A 9216-nucleotide genomic window follows, 5' to 3' on the forward strand; every position below is an offset into this window, starting at 1 on the left:
TTGGATAAAATTATTCAGACCATCTTTGAGGACATGTCATGGGCACCGAATATCTATTCGATTTTAAATGTGTTAACTATGCGATCTACACAAACAACACTGCCGTCCTCCAGTTCATGTTTGAACAGAGTCCGGTCATAATCAAGGATCGTATGGAGTTTGGAAGGAGGATCATTCGAAATTGCGGCACCTTGGAGACACTTCAATGGTTCTTTGGCACCAATGATGACAATGAGATCCTGCGGCACCTAGGTGGATCGAATACTCATATGACAACAGATAATCAAGACAACTCTGATGCCGAGGATGATGATGATGATGATGATGATGATGATGATGATGATGATGATGATGATGATGATGACGATGATGACGATGATGATGATGATGATTATTATGACTGGCTTAAAAGTGACACCTTCAACAAGAATGATCTAGAAGATGACTTTACACCTACAAGGTGGTTCCTCCATCGAATTGGCTACCAACTCTCCGATGGATTATTGGAAGATCATAATCTCTACATTTGGGACAATCATTCGGATAACACAATGTGCATAGAATAAATAATTGATTCATTGATTAATTGAATGATTAATTGATCACTGAAACCTTTAAATGTTTTGTACTTTCATTTTATAGTGTTTATAATCAATGTCATGCACGCGATGATCATTCATTCAATCAATCGTTCATTCAATCAATCGTTCACTCACTCAATCATTCCATCAACCTATCGATGCCATTCTTTATTTATTCATTCAATAAATCATTCAATCACACAATCATTTAATCATTGATTGATTAAACAATCAAACGCACTGTCCTTTAAATAAAAAGTATCATACGTATGCATTGCCGACTTCCCAAGAAGGTGTTTTGGAAGCGACTGTCCATTTTATATGTCCTGGATCGAATCTAGCCTCCCATCTGACCTCTATTAAATCTAGATTTTAATTTTATTTTAATTGATCTAGATCTGTTGTTTTGACTCCTCACTCATTTGTTAATGCATTAATCTCATTCATTGTTATTCATTCTCAAACACAGAGATCGTAAACAAGTACAATATCAAAGAACAGACTGATGGGACATGTGTACAACTCACCAACTTGTCTAGATTCGCTCGCTCCTCCTTGAGCATGAGACGCACAAACCTGTGGTCAAGGTCATTGTTGGAAATGCAGCGACCCCACCAGGCCAGAGAGCATACAAGGCAGAGAGGATCTTTCTGAAGATCAGTATTGATGGATGCACACTTTCAAACAATCAAATGTTGGTCATTGGTTGCGTCCAACTCATCTATGCATCAAAGACCAAGAGGAGGGTCAAGTGTCCATATGACAGTCACATCTTCTTGGCGTATGTCGGCGACGAGTTACACCAGACTCTGACAGTGCAGCTTGAGAACTTTATCACAGAGCTTAGACAACTGCTCCAAGGCAGACAAAAGTTCTTTATGACATCAGACGATATCAAAGATGACAATGAACAGTCACAGGACATGTATGTATACTTGCAAACAAACACGTGTACATTCAATCACTAACATAGCAACAATTAATGCACAACAGACGATATTCAATCGAGCCAGTAGTCGTTGCTGACATGGCTCCTGGAAATGTTTGGATTTTATGCTGTATGGATGTCACAGACCAAGTATCGTTGCCCTTGGTGCAACGTCACCAAAGATCAACTTCACGATTGTTCAATTCCAAGTCACCAACAACGACTACTATCAGGTGTTAAACCAAACGAGAAGAACCCAGCATTGGCCTACGGCCACAAGGTAAGACACTCACTCAATCATTCACTCACTCAACTCTGCTCATTCATCACATTCGCCAATGCTGAATGAAAAGATTGGGGGTCACCTCTTTCAAAAAAAAAATGTAACAAGAACCTAAACATGAGCCACTCATCCACAAAGTCTCAATGTTTCTTTATCATTTGATATTTTGTGTCATAATCATAATTATAAAATAATGATATTTAGGATTATATGCTCTATCTGTTACTACTCTGACTATTCTCTTTACCCCCACATGTACTTAGCCACATCTAAATATTAATATTATTAAGTTATGACCCTAAACATCCATCCATTTTCGTTCTCTCCGCTACACCAAATACACACACAAGAATACAACTATCAATCATGTTCGCATTGATGCCTGTCTATATATTGAGGATCATAGTTTCGCATCTTGATTACATTGATACAATATGTTTAATCTTTGTTAGCAAATATATATTCAATCTGCAAAAAAGCATCGCTCCCTTTTTGAAGCATCACCTCACTTCACTACCAAAACCAAAAGACGACTGGAGAGCATTTAAACACTTAACAAATAACCCTAAACAACCATCGGCTACACACTTTAAAGTCGTCCTCCAGACTCATCTTTTTCATATCCCCTCATCAGTCATAAGCTTGGACTTGGAAGTCCCCACCCCTTTGCCTCAACCTCTTCTCCTAGGTGAATGTATACCACAATCCGTGATACAATTATCATTGATAGATTTTAATCAACCACTCCAAGTTGGACTTATTCCACCATCAGTGAGACAGTTATCATTGATAGATTTCAATCAGCCACTCCAAGTTAGACATATTCCACTATCAGTAACACAACTATCATTGTATCGTTTCAATCAACAACTTCAATTTGGACATATTCCACAATCAGTAACACATCTCTCATTGTCAGATTTCAACAAACCACTTCAAGTGGGACATATTCCACAATCAGTAACACAACTCTCATTGGAATATTTCAACAAACCACTTGAAGTGGGACATATTCCTCAATCAGTGACTCATCTCTCATTGGTTCGCTTTGACCAACCACTTCAAGTGGGGCATATTCCACAATCAGTGACACAATTATTGTTGGTCGACTTTGATCGCCCGCTTCAAGTTGAATATGTTCCTCAATCAGTTACCCAATTATTTTTGGCCCGTTTCAATCAACCTCTACAAGTCGGACACATTCCACAGTCTGTGACACAATTGTCATTGGATGATTTTGACCATCCACTTCAAGTTGGACATATTCCACAATCAGTGACAGAATATTCGTCATCAAGTTTCGATCAACCACTTCAAGCTGGACATATTCCACATTCAGTGACACAACTTACATTGAGAGATTTTAACCAACCACTTCAAGTTGGACATATTCCACAATCAGTGACACAACTTTCATTGACCATTTTCGACCAACCACTTCAAGTTGGACATATTCCACATTCAGTGACACAACTTTCATTGAGAGATTTTAACCAAACACTTCAAGCTGGACATATTCCACCGTTAGTGGCACAACTTTCATTGACAGAATTCAACCAACCACTTCAAGTTGGACACATACCACAATCTGTAAGGCGTTTAGCTTTTGGTTTCTTTGACAAATATCTCACAACCGGGTACATTCCATTCGTCACATCACTTACTATCAAATATTGTGGCTTCTCCCCCGAGAATCTTAATCTTCATGGACACACCCATCTCAATGAGCTCACTGTTGTCCACAGTCCCGGTAGAAACTCCAGGCAGGCAGCCTCATCATTTTTGGATTTGAATTCGGATTATCTGGCAAAGATGAAGGGACTATCACATCTCATTATCCAAATACGGCCACTGGTCCAACTGAGCGCAATAAGCGAGGGTTTGCCACCATCCTTCTTACACTTGCTGAAGTCAATTCCAACAATAACTCTACAGTTCATGAGACTTCAATTCACCGACTTTGAGACAACATGGAGGCTTATCGACGATCAAACAGCTGTGTTTGTACCTGTAACTGATGCAAACTGTAATGGAGTTATATCATTTTGGAACTTCCCAAAAACAACAAACAATAAATAATAGACATAGACCATGACAACAAAGAATGGAAAGGTCAATATTGACTCTTTCGACGATGAAACGAAACATTGGACAAATCGAAGTTTTAGTCAGTCAAGGTGCCATAATCAATGATATCACATAATTATGTGTCTAGTGTTGTTTCCAGTTACAACACCAAACGATCGCCTCATTGGACAGCACCTATGCCTTTTTCGGGGCTGGGACGTCCCATTTTTGGGGACGACGCATGCGTCGTAGGAAATTTCAAAATGTTTTGTAGGCTGGTGTGTGAAACAGCAGATAGTTTTGAATTGAATCGGGGGCAAGTGTCACTCACAAAAGAACATTCATTCTACGTTTATCACTTCCATTCATTATTAATACATACATACGTATAGATATATACAACATACATATAATATTTATTACCATTACAACTTAATCAATAACAATAATAACAACAACAACGACAAATCAAACAATATCAACAATGATTGCTCAACAACAACAAGCTACTACTACTGCTGCAGCTGTACCAGTGACACCAAGATACCAAACATCGGTACTGTTCTCAATCAGTGACAAGATTGGTGGACTTAACGAGTACCTTGAGGTGATCAAGAACCACAAGCTCAACATTACTCGTATTGAATCTCGTCCATCCAAGACTGAGAAGTACGACTATGACTTCTTCATGGATCTGGCCTCCGATGATGCCAACACCAACAACATTGACGACGTCATCGCTGAGCTCAAGAGCAAGGGTGTCGAGACCACCGTCCTCACTGAGACCAAGCAGCAACAGCCACAGGCAAACACCAGTATGTGTTCGAATTGACAACCTGCCGCATAATCAATCAATCAATCAGTCACTCACTCACTCACTCACTCACACTTACATTCATCAATGAATAACACAGTCCCATGGTTCCCAAGAAAGATCTCTGACTTGGACCTGTTCTGCAACAAGGTGTTGGAGATGGGATCGGAGCTATCCTCTGACCATCCAGGCGCCACTGACCCAGTATACATCCAGAGACGTAAGGAGATTGCCCAGATCGCAGCAGTCTTTAAGTACGGCGATAAGATCCCACATATTGAGTACTCTGAGGAGGAGATCAAGACATGGGGCGTCGTCTTTAGAAAGCTCAAGGAGATCTATCCAACACATGCCTGTCGTCAGCACCGCTACGTGTTCCCCTTGCTCGAGCAGAACTGTGGATTCTCCGAGACCAACATCCCACAGCTGCAAGACATCTCTGAGTTCCTGACAGAGTGCACCGGCTTCCGTCTAAGGCCTGTGCAAGGACTGCTATCATCACGTGACTTTTTGAACGGTTTGGCCTTCCGTGTCTTCCACGCCACCCAATACATCAGACATCACTCTGTTCCCCTGTACACTCCAGAGCCGTATGTATACAGAGAACTACTTTAGCCAACAGACACTCTTATTAACTTACTACTACCACCATACCCAATAGTGATGTATGCCACGAGCTGTTAGGTCACGTGCCATTGTATGCTGATCCGGACTTTGCAGACTTTAGTCAGGAGATTGGTTTGGCATCGCTCGGTGCTTCTGATGAGGACATTGTTAGACTTTCAACGTGCTACTGGTTCACAGTGGAGTTTGGCCTGTGCAAGGAGGGTGACTCGGTTAGAGCGTATGGCGCTGGCCTGCTGTCATCGTTTGGTGAGCTGGACTACTGTCTGTCGGACAAGCCAGAGAAGAGACCATTCGACCCGTTCGTCACCTGCAAGCAGGAGTACCCCATCACCCAGTACCAGCCCACGTACTTTGTTGCTGAGAGTTTCCAGAGTGCCAAGGAGAAGATGAGAGCGTTTGCCGAGTCGCTCGAGAAGCCATTCAGTCTCCGCTACAACCCCTACACGCTCTCCATCGAGATACTGGACAACAAGGACAAGTTGATTGGCCTGTGCAACCAGATCAAGGCACAGACCAACAATCTTGCCTCGGCCATCTCAAAGTTGAACGTTAACTAAGAGAGAATGAGTGTTGTGGATCATTCATTCATTCATTCATTCATTATTAAGCCTGGACCATATATTTACATGTTTGCAAACATACACTGTACATACGCTCGTGTCCATCCAGGAAACAAGTGCATGGTTGTGCTGGTAATTATACTCTCCAGACATCATGCCAATAAATCAATATGATATCTAGGCATAACAACAACAACAACATTGGCTGATTGATCAACTTCTGATGTTTGTGAGCAAAAACGAAAGGCGGAGATGATGATCAAAGTTGTCAGGTGGACACAAAAAGGGTTTAAAACTACAATTAGATAAAGAGATAGACAGATAGATAGATATAGAAGGATGGAACAAGGACAAAAGTTTACTATTAGACAATCGAGGGACTTGCTTATCTCATTGTTCCCAGAGTGTGAGACAAAGATCAAGGCAGATGTTGACTGCTTCCTCAAGTTTGGTCCAGAGCCAGAGAAGTTGACGGCCAACTGTGCCAAGGAGAACTGGGACTGCACCTTGTGTATATCTCTTTGTGATGCTGCTAAGCCATTGCAGAACTGTTTGCAATCGAATAACTATCAGAAATCAGCTTGTCAGAATGAGGTAAGAGAGTTAGAGATAGAGATTGATAAAGAGAGACTGGTGTTGTCAAGGTCTAACAACAACTACTACAACAACAACAACAACTAGATCAACAAGTTCTTGACAGAGTGCAAGCCAGAGAATTTGAAAGAAAAGATTGAGAAGAGAGCTGCTGCTACTGCTGCTGGTAAACAGTAAACTACCCTATACTACTATTATTACACAGTTAATGGATGCATTGCGCTACTAGTTGGATTGGTAGAGGGAATAGTCATGTCGTTTATTTAGATCTGACAGTCTGCAGAGATGAACTTGACTGATTGTGTCGTGTGGTGGTAGTTCGTTATCCTCCCACACAGTGCATGTCGACTTGGCTCATTGATCAATGAGCTTAGGTACCTGTGTATGTTTATATATAAGCTGGGCTGAGAAGTGATTGATTGATTGATTGATTGGTTGATTGGGGAAGTTGACGCGTCCAATTACACAGACACAACAATGATGTCATGTATGATGTAGTTGTACAGATTACTGAGCCTGGCCATGTGTATATCTCTCTCCACAGTTGCAGCAAACAAAGAAAAGTGTCATCTTATCGCTCTTTCTACCCAGTGACTGGAAGAATATAGCCTCTCTACCGCCGCATTGTGGACACTTTGATCCTCTTGTACGAGGCAGTGTCGGATCTGAAGCTATATCAAGTGAGATCTGTGTTCGCTCTCTTAACATGTCGTACAAGTAATGTTAGTTCGATGTTGATTGATGATGATGATAGAGTCATTCTATAACGTACTCTATTGAGTGTTTGATTTCGTTTCTATATACACGTTTGTCTTCAGCTACCTCCTTGTGATCGCATACCTTGCAGGAGAGCAGCAGTTCTCTAGTTTGATTGTTCGCTACTGGATACAATAGGTTGTTGCTAAAGTATACATGAATGATTTGAATACCAAGACGAGTATTGTTTGCAGTTAGACACCATTAACGTCCACATCCATCTGTGGCGCGCTCACTTTCCCTTCCACATCGTCATGTCATAGTGTATATACCATTCGCTACAAAAGTTCATTTCTCAATGCTATGCACCTGTCCTATATCTGGCACCACCGCTGTCGTAGACACAACAGATAATATAATATATGATGTCACAGACTGCTTGCACTTGCGATGAATAAACTCAATTTGAGCCCTCCTCACTTCAAGTCGTCACTTGATGATGAAAAGTTTTTGGGTGTTTGTCTACAAACTCAACTTCACCTTGGTAGTATCCTGGATAATTAATTATATATAATTGGTAATCGTAATAGTAGTAGTAGGATGTTTATTCCTCGATTGAGTGAGCGTCATCATCCTCATCGATATCTTCATCTTCATCTTCTTCCTCCAACTTTGTCAAAATTGTACTATGTTTCTGTTGTTGATTTTGATTGTAATGTTGTTGCTGCTGTTGGTATCCCAACATCAATTGTTGTTGTTGTTGTTGGTTATAATACTGTTGTTGTTGTTGTTGTTGTTGATGTTGTTGTGAACTTGCAGCAGTTGGAGACAATGTTGTTGTCTTATAAATTGGTTGAATGATTATTGAACTTGTCTTTGTCTCCCTCTATCATGATGTTGTTTGTGTTTGTTAGTACATTGTTGTACAATGATACATAGGTGGTATGATACTTACGAGGTACTGTTGTAGATGTAGGTATTGAAGGTAGTGCATACCCTCTGGTGTTAGGTTACCAGTGTTACGCATTATTAATGTGGTGTCTTCCGTTCGCTTTGGCTTGACAATGTTCCTCCAAGGAACAACGTCGACCAAAAAGTCATATGCCTCGTTCCTCGCGATGGCATGTGCTACGTCCGTCTTGTGCAACGTCTTTCTCTTGCCAACCTCTGTGTGCACCCATGATCTAGTAGTCAAGTCCTGGATGAACAAGTCACAAGCCTTGGCCAATAATATAGGCACCCTCATATCCAATCAACTGAGATGGTGACTTTGAGTTAGTGATGTGTCGATTGTGACTTAGATGATGATGATGCCATACCTTTATCGAACTATCCTGTCTCATTTATCTTCTTGATACGAGCCAGTGGTAGTCCAGAGTCGACTGGATGTGTGGCAACATCCCACGTTGATGTTGCTCCATAGTGTGTCCAATGATGTGTCTATTAGCTTGTTGTATGTTTGTTTGAAAAGTCTGAGTTGGACGGCCATCTCATCGGGTGAGCTCTGTGGCGAGAATCGTCTTGGTGTCATTGGTGGCGTGGACAGTGGTGATATGGCGGGCATTTGAGCAGACTCAAARGGCAAACTCACTAGACTGTGCCAGGATTTGTTTGTTGTTGAGTGGCGTTTGGTGTTGATGGTGTCCCTGGCACCACGTATCTTGGTGGCTGCTGTACAACACCACCGCCAGCCGAGAATGGTGTGAGGGGAGGTGTCGTTGGTGGGGTAGTGATGTGGAATCCCTTTGTGAAGAGCAGCTGAGTGGATGGCGAGAGTGGTGACAGGGGAGGTGGCTTGTTGAATGCTTGTCTGGCCTTGATCTTAAGGTTTGGCACCAATCTTTTGACGGTGGACGTGGAGCTCGTCGAGGTGGTCGTGGAAGTGGATGGCGGAGTTGGCGGCGCAGTCACAGACGATGAGCTACCTTGCAAACTGGTGGAGGAGCTACTTGACGACTCGGTGATTGGTGTCGATGGTGTACTATTGTAAAGATTGAATGGTGGTGGTGTTTGAACTTGGCCATATGAATGTTGTAATTGTTGTTGTTGTTGTTGTTGTTGKKATG

General features: G+C 41.7%; 7 protein-coding genes across 7 annotated transcripts; 5 read left to right on the plus strand and 2 right to left on the minus strand.

Moving 5' to 3' along the window:
- Positions 1-116: 116 nt before the first annotated feature.
- SAMD00019534_038500 (hypothetical protein) lies at positions 117-566 on the plus strand (the record flags this gene model as incomplete). The annotated part of the gene is made up of 1 exon (XM_012904742.1): positions 117-566. One exon carries the CDS (start codon positions 117-119, stop codon positions 564-566), a length of 450 nt encoding a protein of 149 aa, XP_012760196.1.
- Positions 567-1273: 707 nt separating this feature from the next.
- SAMD00019534_038510 (hypothetical protein) lies at positions 1274-2026 on the plus strand (the record flags this gene model as incomplete). The annotated part of the gene is made up of 4 exons (XM_012904743.1): positions 1274-1506; positions 1575-1639; positions 1743-1789; positions 1997-2026. 4 exons carry the CDS (start codon positions 1274-1276, stop codon positions 2024-2026), a joined length of 375 nt encoding a protein of 124 aa, XP_012760197.1.
- A 534-nt stretch (positions 2027-2560) lies between these two features.
- SAMD00019534_038520 (hypothetical protein) lies at positions 2561-3865 on the plus strand (the record flags this gene model as incomplete). The annotated part of the gene is made up of 1 exon (XM_012904744.1): positions 2561-3865. A coding segment is annotated over one exon (1305 nt), but the record flags the coding sequence as incomplete, so codon positions are not given.
- A 478-nt stretch (positions 3866-4343) lies between these two features.
- On the plus strand, positions 4344-5857 carry SAMD00019534_038530 (hypothetical protein; the record flags this gene model as incomplete). The annotated part of the gene is made up of 3 exons (XM_012904745.1): positions 4344-4674; positions 4774-5263; positions 5335-5857. The coding sequence occupies 3 exons, from the start codon at positions 4344-4346 to the stop codon at positions 5855-5857; spliced, it is 1344 nt and encodes a 447-aa protein (XP_012760199.1).
- Positions 5858-6199: 342 nt separating this feature from the next.
- On the plus strand, positions 6200-6631 carry SAMD00019534_038540 (hypothetical protein; the record flags this gene model as incomplete). The annotated part of the gene is made up of 2 exons (XM_012904746.1): positions 6200-6454; positions 6542-6631. 2 exons carry the CDS (start codon positions 6200-6202, stop codon positions 6629-6631), a joined length of 345 nt encoding a protein of 114 aa, XP_012760200.1.
- Positions 6632-6970: 339 nt separating this feature from the next.
- SAMD00019534_038550 (hypothetical protein) lies at positions 6971-7366 on the minus strand (the record flags this gene model as incomplete). Its single annotated transcript, XM_012904747.1, has 2 exons — positions 6971-7154; positions 7227-7366. Coding segments are annotated over 2 exons (324 nt in total), but the record flags the coding sequence as incomplete, so codon positions are not given.
- Positions 7367-7754: 388 nt separating this feature from the next.
- On the minus strand, positions 7755-8396 carry SAMD00019534_038560 (hypothetical protein; the record flags this gene model as incomplete). The annotated part of the gene is made up of 2 exons (XM_012904748.1): positions 7755-8036; positions 8106-8396. The coding sequence occupies 2 exons, from the start codon at positions 8394-8396 to the stop codon at positions 7755-7757; spliced, it is 573 nt and encodes a 190-aa protein (XP_012760202.1).
- Positions 8397-9216: the final 820 nt, after the last annotated feature.

The sequence above is a fragment of the Acytostelium subglobosum genome (genome assembly GCF_000787575.1).
Source record: "Acytostelium subglobosum LB1 DNA, scaffold: scaffold6, whole genome shotgun sequence".
In the NCBI taxonomy this organism is placed as follows: domain Eukaryota; phylum Evosea; class Eumycetozoa; order Acytosteliales; family Acytosteliaceae; genus Acytostelium; species Acytostelium subglobosum.